Source organism: Ochotona curzoniae, unplaced genomic scaffold, assembly GCF_017591425.1.
Source record: "Ochotona curzoniae isolate NIBS_2020 unplaced genomic scaffold, NIBS_Ocur_1.0 contig_1014, whole genome shotgun sequence".
In the NCBI taxonomy this organism is placed as follows: Eukaryota; Metazoa; Chordata; class Mammalia; order Lagomorpha; family Ochotonidae; genus Ochotona; species Ochotona curzoniae.
In genome coordinates this window covers 29368233-29388848 of record NW_024464920.1, presented here as the reverse complement: position 1 = coordinate 29388848, position 20616 = coordinate 29368233, and the positions used below count along the sequence as shown (strand labels likewise).

The 20616-nt window shown below is 42.3% G+C and overlaps 1 protein-coding gene across 3 annotated transcripts in view; it reads right to left on the bottom strand.

Moving 5' to 3' along the window:
• Positions 1 to 2325: 2325 nt before the first annotated feature.
• Positions 2326 to 20616, bottom strand: part of MDM1 (Mdm1 nuclear protein) — a 28914-nt gene continuing 10623 nt past the window's right edge. For 2 of the 3 annotated variants that reach the window (XM_040982054.1, XM_040982072.1), the window contains 8 exons: positions 16947 to 16976; positions 16448 to 16623; positions 15170 to 15484; positions 14245 to 14357; positions 14048 to 14157; positions 7271 to 7523; positions 4288 to 4347; positions 2326 to 3102 (listed from right to left, as the gene is read on the bottom strand). In XM_040982054.1, the coding sequence (XP_040837988.1) occupies positions 2993 to 3102; positions 4288 to 4347; positions 7271 to 7523; positions 14048 to 14157; positions 14245 to 14357; positions 15170 to 15484; positions 16448 to 16623; positions 16947 to 16976 (1167 nt within the window). In that variant the 3' untranslated portion in view covers positions 2326 to 2992. The remainder of the gene's footprint in view (positions 3103 to 4287; positions 4348 to 7270; positions 7524 to 14047; positions 14158 to 14244; positions 14358 to 15169; positions 15485 to 16447; positions 16624 to 16946; positions 16977 to 20616) is intronic. The other variant, XM_040982063.1, reaches the window with a different exon arrangement.

The following is a 20616-nucleotide window of genomic DNA, read 5'->3' as shown; positions in this document are numbered from 1 at the left end:
CAGAGCATTTGCTGATTTCAGTGGTGTAAACACTCCTTACTGCGCCCGGTTGCTAACGGCTGCTGACTTAATCTTCAAAATTGAGTTCACAAAATTCCTGAACACTGAACAAATAGTTCAGGCACCATGTCCACCATATAACTGGATCTAGAAAAGATAAGGGAGAGACTGAGCAAGTTCCTGGTATTATCTAAATTGTCCATTATGTGATTTGAATTGCTCTGAATTCCCTGGGTACCACTCCAACTGCTAGCATTATGTTCTGACTTGCACAGGCTATTTGGTGTCTACCAAATCCTCATTTCTTATTCAGCTTCCAAGGAGATGCTCAAACACCTTCTTGGGTTTCCTTGGTCCAGGGCATAATGAAGCCATGGTTGACACTGGACTCCACTGACTAACGGAGACTGGATAAGCTGAACAACTGCCTTCAGTGAAACCACCGCTCTTTTGCTGTTACCTGCCAAACGGCAGGGATAGGAGGACAGAGAAGCTGCCCCCTACACGGGAGCTCCCAGGTGGGAATGAAACATAAATAGGCCTGAAGGAAGCTTGGCTCTGAGCCTGAGAGCAGAGGGTCATGCCACTCCGCACCTCCACTCACCGCATTAGAGAGACATCTCATTGGCAGAGTTGCAGCAGGGTCATCAGCATTAAAGTTCATGGGTACAGAGTTGATGACACCACTGGCTGCTTTTAATCCAGGAGTTAAGCTGCAGGGGAAGCTGGCTCCTCAGAACCCGAGACTCGGATGAGCCGAGCCCAGCAAAGGACAAGCAGCTGGTCCAGTGACAGACATGGCCTTTGTACCTGGAGTACTCTGTGTCTCAGAGTCACCTTGGGAAACTGAGAAATGGCGGCTGTTTGGGCTCTGAACACGGGAACATGACTGCAGTCATCACGTGTAAAGGTACAAAAGCACATTCCAAAGGCAATATAGAAGATTCCAGCACAATCAAGTGTTTTCCATGATTTCTGTTCCTTTGATAAGCTTCCAAAATCCAGGATAATTAATTGTGACTGTCTGCAACATTCATGTACAGTCCTAATGAATGCACATTGCCTGCTTAGCTTCCCGAGTAGCCAACCTCAGCACTGCTCTACAGAAGGGTTTTTTTTTAATGTTAACTCATTTAAGTTGTGGCTGAGCCCATTTGTATGATTACAAAAGATACTCTTTCAAGAAGGTAAAATTGAAAATTAACCCCCAAAGGTATCATCAGAGAAGTCTCAGTAGGGCTTAACAATTTTAGAATAAACATTCCAGAGGAGGTAGAATTGTGGAGTTCAGGTCCTAAACTGAATTCACCAGCTGAGCTCTTAGGCTGGTTTATTTTCCCAGCAGTAAAATGAGAATAGCAGCACTTCAACCACATGAGAACACTTCTTACTATGGACCAAGCATATTTTTTACATTCTGTATGTTTCATCTCTAAAATCATCCTTACCTTAAAATTCCCAGATCCAAAGAGACAACAGAATTCACACACAAAATGCCCCAGTATGTGTACAACTGTGCATCTCTCTCTGAACTCACAACCAGGAACATACTGACAATCTGAGCATCTGGGATGAAGATTGTAGTGGGGACAGGGGTGGGCAGAAGGGCTAGGTGGACGCATTGTGGGAAAGTCACCCATTGTGGCACTGATGTCTGCCTCTCTGTCTAGCTGATGAGATGCCAAGTTAGATCAAAGCAATCACAAGTCTATATTACTCATCTAGATACACTAGATGCACATGATGTACGTGTGTGTATATATACACATATATATTCAATGTAGAAATGAAAGCAGATAAATACCAATGACACAGCTTTATTCATTATAGTCCCAAGTTCCAAAAAACCCAAAACTTCCAGTGAGTGAACAAATTCGAAGGAAACATGCAAACCAAAACATGGATAACTCTCGAAAATATTCTGACTGAAAGCCAAAGATGTTTCAGGTACGTAAAGCTCTTCCAAACACATCTATACTGATTGATGGCTGCCCTGGAGATTGGGATATGGGAGGAAGTGTTTAGGATGATGGAAATATAATGTATACTGATTATGCTATTGGTTTGACAGATTCTGTCCAAACTCACTGAGTTATAATTTGTTAACAACTGCAGTTTATTGTACATAAGAGTGTGCCTACATGAATAACTGTTTTAAATGGAATTAGCAATCCCAACAGCAAAAGAACCGTAACGTGGAAGTAATCTGTTATCAGCAGACTGCTGCCAGACACAGTTACTGGTCCCACATAATAATTTTCTCGAGAAGCCAAACACACTTGATCAATTTTTATTTCAAAATTTCTACAAAGTTTTAATTTTCCATTATACAAATAATTTTTCAAAATCCAGACATTATTCAAATGTAAGCTGAAGTCATTATACAAATAGAATACAAAGATATAAAGATCAAAAATATACACATTCTGTCAGCAAATTTTGATACATAAATAAGAAAAATATATACAGCTGGTATTTCCAAAGTACAATTCTCTTTATACTGCAAACACATGTAGAGGGTACTCAAGTAAATAATACGGCAAAAGTCAAAAGAACGACAAACTCATTCTACGACTTCTGCCATTTCAAATGCATAGGGAGTCAATCTTAGAAGACTATACACTCCACCCTTGGATCTTTATCTTTTTAGAATATTCTCAGGACACGTGAAATGTGCAGTTGTGCCAGCTATCCCTGACAACTAGAACACAATCAGGACATATGAAGAACTAGATAGAGACAATCTACCTTACACCTTACACCTTGTACTCTGAGATGGAGGTAAAAAAAGCATCCCCTAACGGCTAATTTGTTCAAAGCCTGTGTTAAAGGTTCCCAAGTAAGCTGAACTGACTGCTGAAACATTACTTTTAACTAAGACATGTCAGGGGAAAAACACACACCTGAAGGACTCACAAAAAGCTAAACACAGTAAGCTCTAGCAATAAACCCTGCCCAGGGTTCTCTGGACGAAGTGTCTCTGCCACATTCATCACTTGCCCCAGAAATCCTCCTTTCTCCTCCGAGCCCGCGCCAGCGTCTGGAAAGCCCGCAGGCTAGAGGCCGCAGAGCGGGCAGAGATGTCCGACCACCTGTCCGCATCTGCAACGAAACACGGCCAAGATCACGTCCAGTGCCAACGAGAGCCAATGAAGAATATTAAAACTAAGACATCAAACTTGGTCAAATCAACACTGGGCCTGTCAGAAAAGACACGTACGTAATTCATTGACATGCAAGAAATTAGCATTGTCATGGAAAGTCTTCCAAGTTTACTGTATGTGGAAATCAACATTTTAATGTTAAATGACCATGTTTCCTTTCTCCAAACACATAGCCTGTGATTTCAGTATTAACCTGGAAATAGTTAACTATAATACTGTTCTGTTCAACATTTTAAAAACACAGTTGCTCTGAGCAAATTGTTGTTAAATTTCTCAAAGAGAAAATGCCAGTTCTCCACGTGGTACTTTTGCCACCTTTTGAAAGTGCCCTCACTAACTACAGAAGTAGTTGATTTTAATCTGCCACCCTTCCTTCCAAATGAAATTCCTCAATCTAAATATGTAAACTCATTTTTTAAAATATTGTTATTTTAATAAAAAGAAAGCAGAACTGGATTCAAAGTTGCCAGATTTTTGCATTCAAATGTAACAAACTGATTTCTAGCTCACTGAATTCTGGAAAAGAAGAAAAAAAAAAAAACACATTTTCCAAGGACAAAGAAAATCTTTGATGTACACGAACTTCCAGCACATTCAGTGTTAAAATTTGCTTTCCAGTTCAAACTTCAGAAATACAATAATTCCATACTTTCTACGCTGAATTAAAATGGTAATTCAAATTGCTCACATCAAGAATCCAAAATTCCTCTGGGTATTATTAAAAGCAACTGAATCTGTTAGAATGAAAATCACACACACAGAGAAAGTTCATATTCTCTGTTCACATCTTTTTTTGAAAACTGGCAAAATACATATATATTTGGGGGATGGGAACTTATGAGGAGTATCACTAGGCCAAATCCGTGAGTCTGGACAGGGCAGGGAAACAGAAAGAGCTGCCCTTGGCCGGGATGCCAGGCATGGTCCCTAGCAACCCGTCTGCCCTGGTGAAGAGCCTCACCCCTCGGGGCTCCCAAGGACTCTCCTCTAGCTGGGGACCACTGCACCCCGTCACAGGCTTTCACCAGTGGAAGTACCTTATGAACAATAAAGTATCAATCAAATGTAAGCTCATCACACTTTATAAACCATTCTGGACTTGTACGTTACAACACTGAAATACCTTCATCATCAAAGGCTTCATGCTGATGTAACTGCAAATTGCGCATCCTTGTTTTTCCCACTTCAGAAAAAAAAAACAAAAGGTAGAAGAGATTATTCTTCAAAATCATCAAACAGTATACCCCAATGCTCTGGCTGCAATGTGTCCCCTGCAGAACAGGGGTGCAGATGGAATGTCATCATGATGGCACTAGCAGGTGGGGTCACACTGCTAGCTCAGGCCTAGAGGGAGCTCTGCCCTCCCCCTTCTGCTCCCCAGCCTCAATAACTGTGAGCCAAAACGTTCTACTGAATGTGAAGGGCAGTCTTGGGTATTCCCAAAACAGATTCAAGTTTTCATAGCAAATCGTTAGTACAAGTAGGTTATACAAATTTTATAAATTCTATATCTTGATAGAAATGACTATGAAACGGGCCATTCATCAGTGCTTAGTGAACTTAGCAACTATGTAACCAAACTACAGAAAACCTACTTAAATTCAAAGATTATACTCAACTAACTTTAAAGAAACATTAGGCATGTATGGGCTGGCTAGTGGAGCTGGTTACGCTGAACTAGGCTTCAATGCCCATTGACATGTTTGAGAGCTGAACGGGATGTGGGACAGACTGGACTAGTCTGCTGCACACACTGGCAAGCATGGGAAATGGGATAGAGGGTGGGCCTGGTGGGAGTTATTGTGGGTCGCTCCAACTAGGCTGCAGCTCCCACTGGTTTATGCGAAGGCTAAGTGTGTGCTGGGCAGAATCAGGCTGGACTGCAAAACCCACTGGTTCCAATGGAAGACAGGGCTGGAGCCACCCAGCAATTGCAGCTACCAGCTGATTGGGGTGATGGACTGTGCCGGGCCCTGTACTGGCAAGTACACACAACCTTCACCTGACAAAGATTCTTTGAAGAACCCCCAATCGAACTGCCAGACTCAGAACCCCAACCATGAAAAGACAGAGGACAGAATAAATCAATCAACTACCCCAACCATATGTTGGCAGTGAAAAACAGTGCAAACGGCGACTCTAAGATGAACTATGTCAATCAGGATTCCTCAGAGACCTCATCGTGCTTGGAGTGGCGAGATTAGCAGCAATTCATAACTGTTGAACTATCAAAACCACTTGAGCAAGATCCTCGGAGCATGCCCCATGTCGGGGACCTGGGAAGGGTGGGAGACTGGGTGGGGCTTCTCCCTTTATCTCCCCCTTTACCCCAGATACAGGAAAAAAACAATGTGGAAAAAACAGTCTTACCCACTTTCCTGAAGCCCTTGAACCTTTTTTGCCCTATTTAACTAGTGAAGATTGTCAAAAATAAAGAAAAAAAAACAAAGAAACATTAGGCTGTGCTAACAGATGACAGATGGATAACACACATTTACCAAAATGACATAAAGACAACAGGAAGCAAGAAAACAGTGACAGAAGTTTGGGAAATGGAGAAGGAGGTGAGTGCAAAGGCATCCAAGCAAGGTGCATGCCGAAGTCAGCAGAGTGAAACCAAGGAGCAGTCAGGGCTTCCCTCAGTGGGTCAGGATTTTTTTTTTTTAAGATTTATTTTATTTTTATTGGAAAGTCAGATATACAGAGAGGAGGAGAAACACAGAGTAAGCTCTTCCACCCCATGATTTACTCTCCATGTGGCCACAATGACTGGAGCTGAGCTGATCGGAAGTCAGGAACCAGGAGCCTCCTCCTGGCCTCCTACATGGCTGCAGACTCCCAAGGCTTTGGGTTGCCCTCGACTGCCTTCCCAGGTCACAAGCAGGGAGCTGGAAGGGAAATGGGGCCACCAGGATCAGAACTGGCACCCATATGGGATCCTGGCACGTGCAAGGTGAGGACTTTAGCCACTAGGCTACCACATCGGGCCCAGAGGGCCAGGTTTTGAGAAGACTGAGAAGACATGTGAACAGAGCTTACACTAGCGAGGAAACAGAGTGGAACCGTTCTACAGAGCAAGCCGCCTGGGACTTCTCTACATTTACACAGCTGGGTGACTGCCACTCGCCCAGAGAGGGATGGTGACCTGCTTTCTACAGGCTTATCAGGCCACTGTGACTACAGGACACAGGGTCAGCTGAGGACAAGGCTACCATACTTAAACCACAGGGAGTGAGGGGCACAGCATTTAACTCATTAGAGATAAAACATTCAGATATAAATTAATTTTTAATTCTTAGTCATTTCTGATTCTTAGAAATCAAAAATATAACAGCAAAAATCATTTTAAAGAAATGAGGCAGAAGGTAAAATTAGAAGCCCTTTCAACCTTGAAGAAAAAGATACAGATGCAAAATAGGAGTGGTAAGATAAAAAAGAAAAGTCACATCCAATAGCTGAGTAACAGGAGTGAGCAGAAGGGGAATAAGACGCAGGAGAAGTCACTGCAGGCTAAGTAATTCAAGACAAGTCAGTTTTTTAGATTGGAAAAACGCACAGGGTACAAGCAAAATAAATGAGAACAGATACACTCCAACTGCACACCACGTCTGGGGTATGAGAAGGCCCTCCGAGCTTCCAAAAAGACAATGCTACATACAAAATAACTGAACAGAAGCAGCATCAGATGATCGGATTTCTCAACAGCAAAAGTAAAAGGTAGACAAAGAGCAGGATGATGATGCCTAATGAAACTAAGAAAATCATTTCTGACCTTTAGCCCCACACCCAAGCAACCTCACGCAACCTCTGGAGCCATTTCGGCCTGTCATCCCTGGAGAGGAAGTGCTGTGGGTACCAAGTGGGTTACTTCACATGTGTGAGCAAGGACCTGGGAGACAGCTCCAACTTAGCAAAATCCAAACTGGGTGACTGTATCACTGAGTTCTTAAAGAAATTTTTCCTATTATATAAATCTGTAAGGTTAACTAAAAAAAAAAAAAAAATCAAATCATTTAACAACATATAGTAAAGGCTTATCTGTGTTCCATATTATTTTAACCTGTCAGTCATTTCAACAGACAAAAAGTTAAAACTAAAATAGTTACCATTATGCTGAAATTCTGGGTGTCTCAGAGAACCCTGAATCCGACGAGAGGGATGCCAATAGGACGGAGCATGTGGTAGAGAAGATGGCTGTCCAGGGTTATTTGCTGGAGATTCTGGAACTGCTGAAACTGGAAGAGTTGCCTCAGTAAATTTAGGAATGCTGATTTCAGTATCTTCTCGTAATGGGAGGGGATCCACTGTTTTGATACCAGCAGCTGGAGAAGTCAGCAGAGATATGGCCCGATTTTCTTTCTAAATGAAAACAATGAAACAGATACATATCTGAGGGGACTTCAAAAAGTTAATAGAGGGGCTGGCCAGATGGAACAGACCTGTATGAGCAAGGTACGAGTCCCAGGTGTTCCATTTCCAATTTATCCAATTACCTATAAATAAATGCACCTGGAAAAGCAGGAGGGAAATGGCCTCAGCGCTTCGGCCACCGTCACTCATACAGGAGACCCAGATGGAGCTCCTGGATTCTGGCCATTGTGGCATGTGTGGCGTGAACCAGCAGAAGGAAGATCTCTTTCTAACTCTGTCTCTCCCTCGAGCTCTTTCAAAATAAAAAATGTATGGAGGAGTGGGCAGTTAGCACAGCAATCAAGTCAGTTCCCACCTGGGATGCCAACATCCTTTATCCTTAATAGGGCCTGGTTCAAGGTCCCAGCTGCTTTGCTTCTGATACAGCTTCCTGTATCAGACATCCTGGGAAGCAGAAGATGATGCCTCAGGTAACCAGTCACCTGCCACCCAGCATGGGAGAGACAGACCCAGTTCCCAGCTCTGCTTCCTTCCACCTGGCCAACCCTGCATTTGGGGAATCAACCAGTAGGCGCACAATCCGACTATCTCTTCTGCCTTTCAAATACATAAAAAATTAAAATATAATAAAAATTTTAACTGTGAAAAAATGGAATTAAAGCATAAATTTGGGATAAAACCATTTTGTAAACCATATGTGATTTTTTTTAATAATACATCTTTTCCATCAAACTTCTGAAGACCTCTTTTATAAAGAAATAATTTCACTGGAAAAAAAAAAAAACAAGAGGAGAAAATATGAGTAAAACTTATGTAACCTCCATTTGCAGAAGATTTTATAAGCCTAAAAATCAATATAGTTTTGGCTATATAAAAATTAAAAATGTATACATTTAAAAGTTTAAAGAAAAAAGAAAAACTTGGGGAAAACATACAACTTATATGATTGACAACTAAAGAAATATTTCTTTAAAAGTAATTAAAGATAAACCTAGTAAAAAATTAATAAATAATTAACAAGTATATAAAGTGCAAACAGTAAGCATACTCTTTACCTCACTGATAGTCGAGTAATTAGGAAATAAAAATTTTGAGGTAATCATTTTCACTTATACAACTGAACAAAATTAACTTAAAAGATAATACACACAGAGCTCACAAAGATGCAGGAAAACTGCTGCCTGGAGGACAATCTTTCTGGGAAAGAGGCAAAACATAGCAAAAGTCTTACAGTTTCATGTTCTTTGACCACACAGTAAACTTGGGGATTATTTACACAAAGAGACAATAATAAAACAAACGGATATGTAGCTGAATTATTCCCTTACCTTTTTAAAAAGATTTACTTATTTTTATTGGAAAGGCAAATATATAGAGAGGAGAGATACAGAGAAAGACCTTCTGTTCATTAATTCACTTCCCAAGTGTTTGCAATGGCTGCAGCTGAGCTGATCCGAAGCCAAGAAGCAGGAGCCTCCTCCAGGCCTCCTACATGGCAGCAGGATCCCAAGGCTTTAGGCCATCTTTCACTGCTTTCCCAGGTTAAAAACAGGGAGCTAGATGGGAAGTGGGGCTACTGGGACATGGACCAGTGCCCATATGGGATCCCAGCACATGCAAGGAGAGGACCTTAGCCACTGGGCTATCGTGCTGGGCCCTATTTTCCTTACATTTTTTCAAAATAAGAACATTAAAAAGTTTCATAGAAATCTGAATAAAAACTTAGTTTTCAGGGCAAGAGTTATTGAGTAGTGTGTGAAACCAATGGTACGTGGGAGTGTCAGTTCGAGTCCTGGCTGCCCCACTTCTGACCCAGCTTCCTACTAATGTGCCATGGGAAGCCAGAGACAATGCCTTGAGTTCTTGCGTCCCTGTCAGGAGTCTTCCGTGCCCCTGGCTTCCGCCTGGCCCATCCCAGGACTGCTGTGTGGGCCTATCTGGGGAGTGAACCAGCAAATGGAAGACCTCTCTCCCCATCTCTCCCAAGCTCTACATTTCAAATAAATCAAACTCAGGTTTCCATGACAACAGCTTGTTACTGAAACATAACTATAGTTTGCATATCATGTTGTCATTAAAAATAAGAATACAAATGGTATTTAATGATATGGAGATATGTTTACAACAAGGGCTAAGTCAAAGTAGATTATGAGGTTATACAAGAAAACAATGGATCAATCATTAACACACATATATGCCTAAATATCTCAAATATTTAACGGAGGATGTCCCTGGACAGTCGGTGTGAGCCAACTGTTGCCTTTTTCAGTTTGGCCAGTAACAACGTACGCCTACCCCATAGGTTCCCAATAATCTTACTTCTCAGAGGAATATAAAAAAGTAAAAATCAAATGCTTGAAACTTTCCTAATTATTCTTTTAATAACTACCCTCAGTTACCTCTGAGTCTATTTAATGCAACATTCAGACCCCTGCCTCCTAACCTTAGGTATCATTTTCTACAATTCGAGTTCTCCACGTCAAAGTGAAGACGGCGCGGGGTTGCTACCCACAAATGTTCGTGTGTTCTAAGACAGTATCTCAAGTAAAATCAGAAACCTTCCACTTGCTTCCCTTTTAATTACAAACATCATTTAGTAGAATACAAACAATTCCAAAGGTAAGCTGCTCTTTTTTCTTCATATATGCCAGCAGAATTTGGGATTTCTGTTAAATTGGCATCACTATTAAAAAGGCTGCTGTTGTTGCCAGCTTCCTGTATCAGAGTGCCAGTCTGAGTCCCAGCTAGTCTGCTTCCCATCCAGCTCCCTGCTGATGTGCCTGCGAAGGCAGCAGATGGCCCAAGTGCTTGTGCCTCGGTCACCCGTGTGGGAGACACCAACATGGAGTTCCTGGATCCCGGCCTCCACCTGGCCCCGCCCCGGCCACTGCAGCCATTTGGGGAAGTGAACCAACACACGGGAGATCTCTCCCTCTCTGACTCTCTCTCTGTATCACTCTGCCTTTTCAATAGACAGATAGTTAAACATACTGGAATGTAATCTAACATATTTTGTATACATGAGGTTTCCATGTTAGCATGACTGATTTCATGATCTCTTGTTCTATCGAAGGCCTCTTTTTTGGCCTTGCTGCCTGCTTCCTGTCCTGTGTGCAGCAGCTCTCCATGGAGCAGCCAGAGGGATGGATTTACCCTATAAATCATTCTATTTGCCTTGCTACTTCAAATATCCCAAGGCTTTCCAGCATCATTAGAATAACATCCACACTCCTCACCTCTCCTTTCCTTCCTCACCTCCTCTTCCTCTGTGCACCAGTCACGTGGGTCCTCTCACTCTTTTCAAGACTAAGCCCCACATAAAAACTCTTATTCTTGGTTTTCTTTCTACCTGGAAAACAATCTGCCTCAGATCTCTGCATGGGCACCTCCCTCATTAATCAGATCTTAGCAGAGCTATCTGTCCACACTACACGAGCATCAAACACCCCTGCAGGCCATATGCAGCTTAATTCTCTGCACACCCTGCTCCCTGAAATGCATCTTTTTAGGGCCTGGCGTGGTAGCCTAATGGCAGAGGTGCTTACCTTGCATGCACCAGGATCCCATGTGGGCGCAGGTGTGTGTGTCCTGGCTGCTCTACTTCCCATCCAGCTCCCTACTTGTGGCCTGCAAAGGCAATCAAAGACGGCCCAGGGCTTTGGGACCCTGCACCCATGTGGGAGACCTGGAGGAGGCTCCTGACTTCAGATTGCCTCAGCTTCAACCGTTGTGGCTGCTTGGGGAATGAAATTGAGGATAGGGGTTCTTTCTCTCTGTAAATCTGACTTTCTAATAAAAATAGAGAAATCATTAAAAAAAAAAAAGAAATTAATCTTTTTAAAAAAATTGTCAATTTCTCTCAATGACAACAAAAACTTCATTAAGACAAGGATTTTTTTTCTTGGTTCCAATGAATGCTTACATTGTAAAACAATGCCTGGCACATCGTAAGAACACATCAAATGGCAGGTATCTGACACAGCAGTTAAAAGATACCACTCCCGGCTCTGCTCCACTTTCTGTTGGGTTTCCTGCAAATGTGCACCCTGGGAGGCAGCAGGTGCTGGCATCAGTACATGGCTCCTTGCCACCCACACACATGGAATGCTGAGTTCCTGGTTTCATCCTCGCCCAGCCCCAGCTCTAAGGGGCATCTAGGGAGAGAACCAGTAGATGGAAGATCTCTCCATCTGTTTCTAACAAAGTAATATCTTAAAAAAAAAAAAGAGCCCATTAAATACTCATATTGCATTGACTGAAGAAAAACTCAACTCCTGACAGACTCCACAAAGGAGGTCCTCTCCAGGAGTCCCCTGCTCAGCACAGCACCCTCACCCAGAGTCCCCTGCTCAGCACAGCACACTCACCAGGAGTCCCCTGCTCAGCACAGCACCCTCCAGAAGTCCCTTGCTCAGCACAGCACCTACATCAGGAGTCCCCTGCTCAGCACAGCACCTACATCAGGAGTCCCCTGCTTAGCACAGCACCTACATCAGGAGTCCCCTGCTCAGCACAGCACCCTCACCCAGAGTCCCCTGCTCAGCACAGCACCCTCACCCAGAGTACCCTGCTCAGCACAGCACCCTCACCCAGAGTCCCCTGCTCAGCACAGCACCCTCCAGAAGTCCCCTGCTTAGCACAGCACCCACATCAGGAGTCCTCTGCTCAGCACAGCAACCCTTCAATCCTGCTGGACAAGCCGGACACCTAGCAGACACCCACAGTCTCTCATCCTGCTTTATCCAAGCCAGCACCAAGGACTGACATTGTTCTCACAGAAATCTTCAAGTGCATCCATTTTTACAGTGTTTCATAAGTTTTACTCCATATTTCACTCCATAGTTGAAATATTTCATGTTTCCTCTGTTCTTGAAGTAATCATAGAAACTCTCAACCTTGCTATCCTGTTCGCTTCATCTTGCACCATGCTCCCTGCCACCCACTGCCCAGTCAGCTTCCTAAAATGCGCTGCTCTTGCTCTCCACAGCCTCCTGGCACATGCTGTCCTCTGCCCTGTCCTTTTCTCACTGGTTCATGTTTCTTCTTTATCTCAAGTCAATTCTGACCCCTGTGACAAGACTGACTCCTTCAGCGTGACACTGCATACTATCACAAGGAACAGTTCACAGAGGTAGGGGAAAACGCAATTGTAAAATATATTTTGGTGTCTTCAAATCCTTTCCCTCATATGCAATGGTCACCCACATGGGCCGAGTCTGCTCCTCGTCCCCAGCTGCCTAGAATCTTCCCTTTTCTAGGTGGCGGCCCTAGGGAGTGGTTCAGATTGTTCACAAGGGTAATAAATTCCCATCCTTTGACTCTGATCGATCCTCTGCCCATTTTCCTATTACTACATTTCCTTTAACAACCCAAGGTACACATATTTCACAGGAAATGGTTTCAAAACTCTGTCACTCCAATAATATTCATGCAACAGTTATCTTGTTACAAGATGGGCTATGTTATACGCCTCTCCCTAATCACTGAAAACCCTCACTGTGCACACACTCCTAAATTCCTAAAAAAAAAAGCAAAATCCCTTAGAGATAAATGACCATCATGGCTTGCCTGAATATTACAACTGATCCTTGATGGTTTCATTCCCCTTCCTCTTGTTCCCCATTAGCAATGCAGTAGCTAGATGAACTGAAAAATCCTAAGTCAAATCATGTCACTTGACTGCCCTTCCACTGGCTTCACATTTCACCCAGAATGAGATTCAAAGCCTTGGCCGTGACCCAAAAGGCTCTCTACAGTTCAGCATCACATTACGTTCTGAGTTGATCACCCCACTCCTCTCACTCAGTCTTGCCCACAACGATTCGCCTCCTTTGGAGAATGCAGCAGGAACGTGCTCACCTCACGGGCTTACCGCTCGCTGGGCTCTCTGCACAGAATGCCTTCCCAGACACGCAAAGCAGTCCACCCCTCACCTCCTTCAGCTCCTGCTCCGAGGCCACCCCTGCAGGGAGAACTGCCCTTGCTCTGTTTCTCTTATCCCTATCTAACACAAGCTGTATTCTACATGGACATCTTGTTTAATCAGTCTCTCTTCCACCACAATGTAAGTTCAATGAAGACCATAGCTTTTGTCTATTTTGGCAACTGTTACAGCTCTAGCGCCCAAACAGTGCCTAGAACATAGTTGGCATACAAAACAGACACACTAGAGGCTCAGTAGAGTGTGTCATTATTATTTTTTAATGGAGAAATTACTGTATTAAACTACACTGCGGCCTTCATCCACACCTTTAGAAAGTACCCTTATTCCTGTCTCCCCACTCCTGTTAAACTAACAAGAGTGAAAATACATTAGCACTGCTGCAACGTCACTGCCAGGAAAAAAATCAAATCAGTGCTTTTGCATTACAAATAGTATATGAATCATCTTCACATACGATAGATAATTTTCTAAAATCTGAACCTATCATTTTGGAGCCTATCATTCATTTATTACATATGACTGGAATAGTTGCAAAACAGATCCTTTTCCCAACCCACAAATAACTTACCTTAGTACAATCTTTCTTTGGAGTTTCCAGGCCATCCTGAGGGGCCACTCTCTTCCTCTGCTCTGGGGCAGGGGGCTTCACTTTGGACGGTGACACTAGGACTGCACCACCTGGGAGAATGCAGGAAACGGCAGCTCTCAACCCAGCTCAGTGTGCACTCAGGAAAGGCGGCCGACTGAGCGCTGTGTGCGCCTTACCAACAGCGGGAGTGGTGAGGTCATGGTGAGTCCTCTGGATGCCACCCAGTGCTCTCAGCTTTGGAGTAGGAAGCCTTCCACCCGTTGCTGAGGATTCCGAAGAAGAGTCTGACCTACAAGGTGAGACAATCTATCAGAAAGCATTTGAGAACGTACCATCAAAAACCCTTGGCCATCATGGCACAACCCTGAGGTTTAAAACTCATAAAGAGAAGGTTAATGTGTTTGTGGGAAATAAAGAGATAAATGATTAAACATTCATCAAATTCACCTGCAACCAACAGAGAACAGACAGTGAAAGGGAAGAAAGATAACTAGTCAGCAACAAGCCAGCAGACAGCTCTTCCATGATCTCAGGGCCCAGGACCCAAGGGAGCTGCAATGCTCATGGACGGATAAGGGATTCAGACTATGAACAAAAAGCAGCAGTTGCAAGGGCAGAGACCACTCCCCAGACAAATTTGCCCATTAAACAAGAGCAGTTATTCATTTTCAGAAGGACTCATACATATTACAAAATATTTGTTCTTTCTGTAAGAGCTTCTAATATTAACTCCTGGCTTTTCCTCCTTTACACATAAAGACATTCTTCCTAATGCATTTTGTAAACCTGGCAAATCATAATTACAGAACACAAATAATAATAATAATAATAATAATAATAATAATAATAAAAACCTGATTACTTCCTTCTCAAACAGCCAAGTGTTCAACAGTTTCACTATAATTAGTGGTGACTCAAATATTCAAATACCTGGGAAAATCAAGTTATAAGCCACAGAGCAATGCATATTTTCTGATATTATAAAAACCTGACCTTTATTAGTCAGAACACCAAAAGCATGAGTCACAGTAAAAACAAAGCAATATACATAGCAACCAGTCACACACTGAGTCTACATGTTGAGTCATTTACAACTCTCACCCTTCTCTCATCTTGTCTGCCTGGGATTTCTCCTGGGTGTCCAACTTCTCCAGGTGTCCAGTGCACACCTGCTCCTCCTTAGCCTCTTCTTCCTCCTGCTCCCGCACGTCCACCTCCTCCGCCTCTTTCTCCCCTCTGGGCTCTTCCTGTTCATTGTCACCAGTGTCCTCTGCATCCCAGGCCAGTCTCCTTCTAACAGGTACGGTGGGAGCACCCGACATGCCCAATTGCTCCATACTCTTTGTCTGGGGTTCTTCCAAGACATGTCCTTTTTCTTCTGGACATTCCTTCAAAGTCTTAGGACCTGTAGGATCTCTGCATAACAAAGTTGGTTTTATTTCGAGTCTTCTAGCTTACACAGTTTCTAATGAATTCATCATTTCCTTCCAGTATTCATACCTACAGGATTCCTGCAGATTTTGTCTTGCCAGGCAGTCCCTTTTACATTAAGTTAAAGTTACCATCTAGTTTCTACTAAAATAGACCAAAATATATTTTATCTTCCCTTACTTCTACCTTCACACATACACACTCACACACATCTGCACCTGATGGCAGAAGTCATGCTTTGCTCCTAGACTGGCATATATATGCTGTAACTAGGCCCTCATACGTTATAACTGGCACAGTTACTAAACTGAGGTCTGAGCAGACATTGCGTATTTGTGATCAAACAAGTTGATCTCAACTTTATATTTTAGATTCATCTTTTCAACACATTATAATCTGAGCTTTTTAAATCAGGTGTCTCGTTATTGGAAATATGTATTAATTTGGTATGTATAATTGTGTTAATATACAATTAGAAACGCTTTTATTTGTGAAACATCAATGTGCTATTTTTCTTAAAGTTAAAGCTTGTTTACTTTAAAACTCAGAACATAGCTGTTAAAACAAGGGCCCAGATCCATTTCAGCCACGAAATCCATTATAATGAGTGATACTGGATAGCTACGTAGCACTTGCTTAGCGTTTCTGAGTTTTTTTGGGCACTTTTTGTTACTTTTAAAAGTCCTTTAACATCTATCATATAATCATCCCTTCTCTATTAATAACAGGTAATACACAGTCTCCAATGTTTATGCCTTATATTTTTATATACAAATATTTAAATCAAACAATAATTAGCTTTATTGTTCATAACACAGAATAAGTTAAAAATAATTCATTGGATGGCCAGCCCCTCTCCAGTGGCCTGGAAGGCAAGTCACCTTCTGCTATCATCCTGAGTCACACGATCCACCGCCATCTCCCCACCATGCCCGGAGAGCAGCTCACCCGGCCAAGTCCAACGCTCTGATGTTGCTGCTCACAGTTCCTTCTGAGCTCGTGGTAGAAGAGACGTCCCAACAACGGTTGTTATCAGAAACAATCTGGTTCAGATGGTCCCGAGAAAAATGTGTTCCCTGGACTCTCTTCCTGTAAAACTCAGCCTTCTCTCGGAGTTCCTTAACCTGTGTGGGAGAATTCAGACATCACAGGTTGTTGTAAATGCACTTTTACAAATATTACCAAGAAGCACATGAAGGATAATTGCACAACACAGCCACAAACCAAGGAGGGAAAAAAAGGCAAAACATGTGGTTGTCAGACTATGTGCGTAAAAAGCAGAAATTAAAACAATCAGGCTAAAGCATGATGCAGTTATTTTCAGACCAGCAGGCAGGGAGAAATTTGCAGCAGCTAAGAAAAATATGGACCTACTTTTTATTCCAACTGAACTTACACAAGCATTCTATGCATTATTATAGCTTTTAAAAACTCAAAAGCAACCAACCTCTGCATACCACATGGCATTTAGAGAACCCTAGGGGAGGAATACAGAAACACAATGACAGGTAAATGTCAATAATCAAATTCTAATGGGATTCAATGTGATACCATACCTGAGTCCTTTTTTTAAATACATATACCACATCTGTCGGTATTTATTGGTAATTTCAGTACTATTTAGTTCAGTAACCATATTACCTACCTCAAAAACCAGTCACATTCTGGCATAACAGAGGTGCTTCTGACAAAAGCCTTCTAAATACCATCCTATTTCCCTCGCTCTGGAAGAAGCCCCTCGGACAGCTTGGGCTGCTGATTGCAGACACCTGCAACCCTCAAGGAGAAAGCTATGGGCCTCCCTCCACACATTCCTTAACATGCTCTCAGAACCAACAGAACCTCAACTTTCCAAAAATATAATAAATATATAAAAGAACATGTGAGCAATTCATCATCGTAACATGTCTGACAAAGTAACAGGATATACAAAATGTCCTAATGAACGATAAGGTCCTGTGAATTCCCTAATACGCAAGCAACATATTTTCACATGAAAAGGAACCTTTACTCCCATTCTAAATCCTTTCATTTAATACATGATACTGCCACCTGCTGGCTTCTCCAAATACAATTCCTCAACATCAAAGAAATTGAGGTGGAGGCATTTCAGCCACGTGATCTTACTGTCTGAAGAATGGAAGAACACATGAATATTCCCTTCATGTACACAGTGATGCAATTTTGATGCCAATTGTATTTACACACATTCTGTAGTACCTTTACGCCACTTGTTACTGACATTTAAAACCTCATACTTTAAATAAATATCTTATTAGTAATTTTTTAATAATGCTAATGTTATGTTTTCCAAACACATCATTTTACAACTCTATAATCCTAAAATAGGACGAAAATTAAGACACTAACATATCCCAAAGTAAAGTGTCCTACAAGAGAAAAATCTCAACAATGTGAAGTTAGTATTAAAAATAACCATGGCATAGGGGCCCGGCACAGTCACCTAGTGGCTAAAAATCTTCGCCTGAATGCACCAGGATCCCATATGGGTTCCAGTTCTAATCCTGGCTGCTCTGTTTCCCATCCAGCTTCCTGTTTATGGCCTGGGAAAGCAGTTGAGGACGGTCCAAAGCCTTTGAACCCTGCATCCATGTGAGAGAACTGGATGAGGCTCCTGGCTTTGGCCTCGGACCAGCGCAGAACGAGCCATTGTGGTCACTTGGGAAGTGAACCATTGGACAGAAGATCTTTCTCTCTGTCTGTATATCTGCCTTTCCAATAAAAATAAATAAATCTTTTTAAAAATTAGATAATGGATGAGGGAGTCTGTTTTATTAAAAAAAAATAATAACCATGACATAGGCATTCCATGTTATGCTTTAAATATGTACAATCATTGTCAGTTAAAAAAACTTAGTTCTAAAAAATAAAAACGCCCACTACCTCTAACAAAAGTGCCACTAAAAATGATATGAGTAAAACATTCTTGAGTTTACTCATACACACAACTTTCCAAGTCAAGTCACGCCATCCAATGATGCACACCTTGCCAGAAGAATTCTTTCATTTCTAAAGGGACTTATCGAAATTAGTAATTTAACTAAATTGTTCAGATTTATAAGCAGAAAATTCAAATTCAGAAAACTGGGCAGGAGGGGAGGAATAATTTTTTTTTCCCAAAGATCATGCCTCCCAAAATGAAGAATCACCTGCTATTTGGTCCTTAATAATGTCCATCATATTCCAGGCCAACTCTGACTGTAGGACTCTATCTTGAAACAAATAAAGAATAAAATTACCTCAACCAGAGCAGTCTGGATGACTGAAAGATTACAGGACAGTTGAGAAGAGAGTTAATCCCAATCCAGTAATTATTCTCAGGAGGGGGATCAAACAATTACAAGTGCTGTTTATTATTAAAAAGAATCCTGGGATGGGTGGGTGGACAGAGATCAGGTCAGGTCGCCACTTGGAACAACGGCATCCCATATCACAGTGTCTGGGACCAAGTCCCACCTCCACTGCCAACTCAGCTTTCTGCTAACATGTCTGTGAGGCGGCAGTAATGACTCGAGTACTTGGGCCCCTGTCACCCATGTGGGCGACCTAGATACTGATCCAGGCTCCAGCATTTAGGGAAGTAAACCAGCAGTCAGAAGATACTCTCTTATCTCCTTTTTAAAATAAATATTTAAAAATAAAAATAACCCTTTAAATGGGCATTTTAGAATCGACAGTTCAAGAGGGTACATTATGGAAATGACAAATACAAACCACCAGCTAAAAAAGCAATCCAACCAACTATGTGTTCTATGAATAGATAACTGGGACTTAACATAAAATAGACAGGAACTAGACTATACAGAGTCCAAAACAATAATATTTCAAATAATACAAACGAGAAGACAAAAAAAAGAGTCAATACCCTAATGATGAAGTTAGTTATGTCAGCCTACATTTGTGAGCCTGGCACAATGACTCAATTGGCTAATCCTCCCCGTTCAAGCGCCAGGATCCTACAGGAACACAGGGTGGTGTCCCAGCTTCTCCACTTCCCATCCAGTTCCCTGCTTGTGAAAGCAGTGGAGGATGGCCCAAGGGCCTTGGGACCCTACACTCTGAGACCCAAAGAAAGCTCCTGCCACTGGCTTGACTGACTCAGCTACAGCCATGGATACCACCGGGGGAGTGGACCAGCGGATGGAAGGCTTTTCTGTCTTTCCTGTCAATCTGCCTTTCTAATTAAAAAGAAAAATCATGGGCCTGGCACAGTGGCCTAGTGGCTAAAGTCCTCGCCTTAAACACGCCAGGATCCCAGATGGGTACCAGTTCTAACCCTGGCAGCCCCACTTCCCATCCAGCTCCCTCCTTGTGGCCTGGGAAGGCTGTCAAGGACAGCCCAAAGCCTTGGGATCCTGCACCCACATGGGAGACCCGGAAGAGGCTCCTGGCTTCAAATCAGTGCAGCTCTGCCATTGCGGTCACTTGGGGAGTGAACCATCGAACAGAAGATCTTCCTCTCTGTCTCTCCTCCTCTCTCAATATATATATATCTGACTTTGCAGTAAAAACAAATAAATCTTATAAAATAAAAAAGAAAAATCTTAAAAAAAAAAAGTGCAAGTGTGGATGCACATGAGGGCACCTCAGAAAGTTCAAGGAAAATGAAAAGATAAGTTCACTTTGGAGCAAAACATTTTTTGAAATCCATCACTTCTTCAGAATACGCAGTTGTCATGAACTTTCTAAGACCCTCACAAGCATGAGTTTCAAAACATTTGTCACCAAATTAAGCAGTATCTTATAATTAGGTATCTCATAAGCAGCCACATAAGTCCAATTCAGACGTCCAATTCTATAAACATGGAATTACATGAAGAGACCAACAGGCATGGAGGAAGAAGAGGCGAGAGTTTCACCAAGGATTTCAATTCATTTCTGTGGATGGTCTGCCTCCAAGGCAGCAGAGCCAAATCCTCCCTCTTTGAAGTGCGGACAGTACATGTAGCTTCCTTCCCAAGTGTACCGCACAGAGACTGGGAAGCTTAAGTAAAATACGGCCCATGTTGAACGTCTAAAATGTGTGTTCAAATAAGACTATCAGCACTATTCAGATATCTTAGCTAAAAATCATTATTCTTTCCTAACTCCAACTT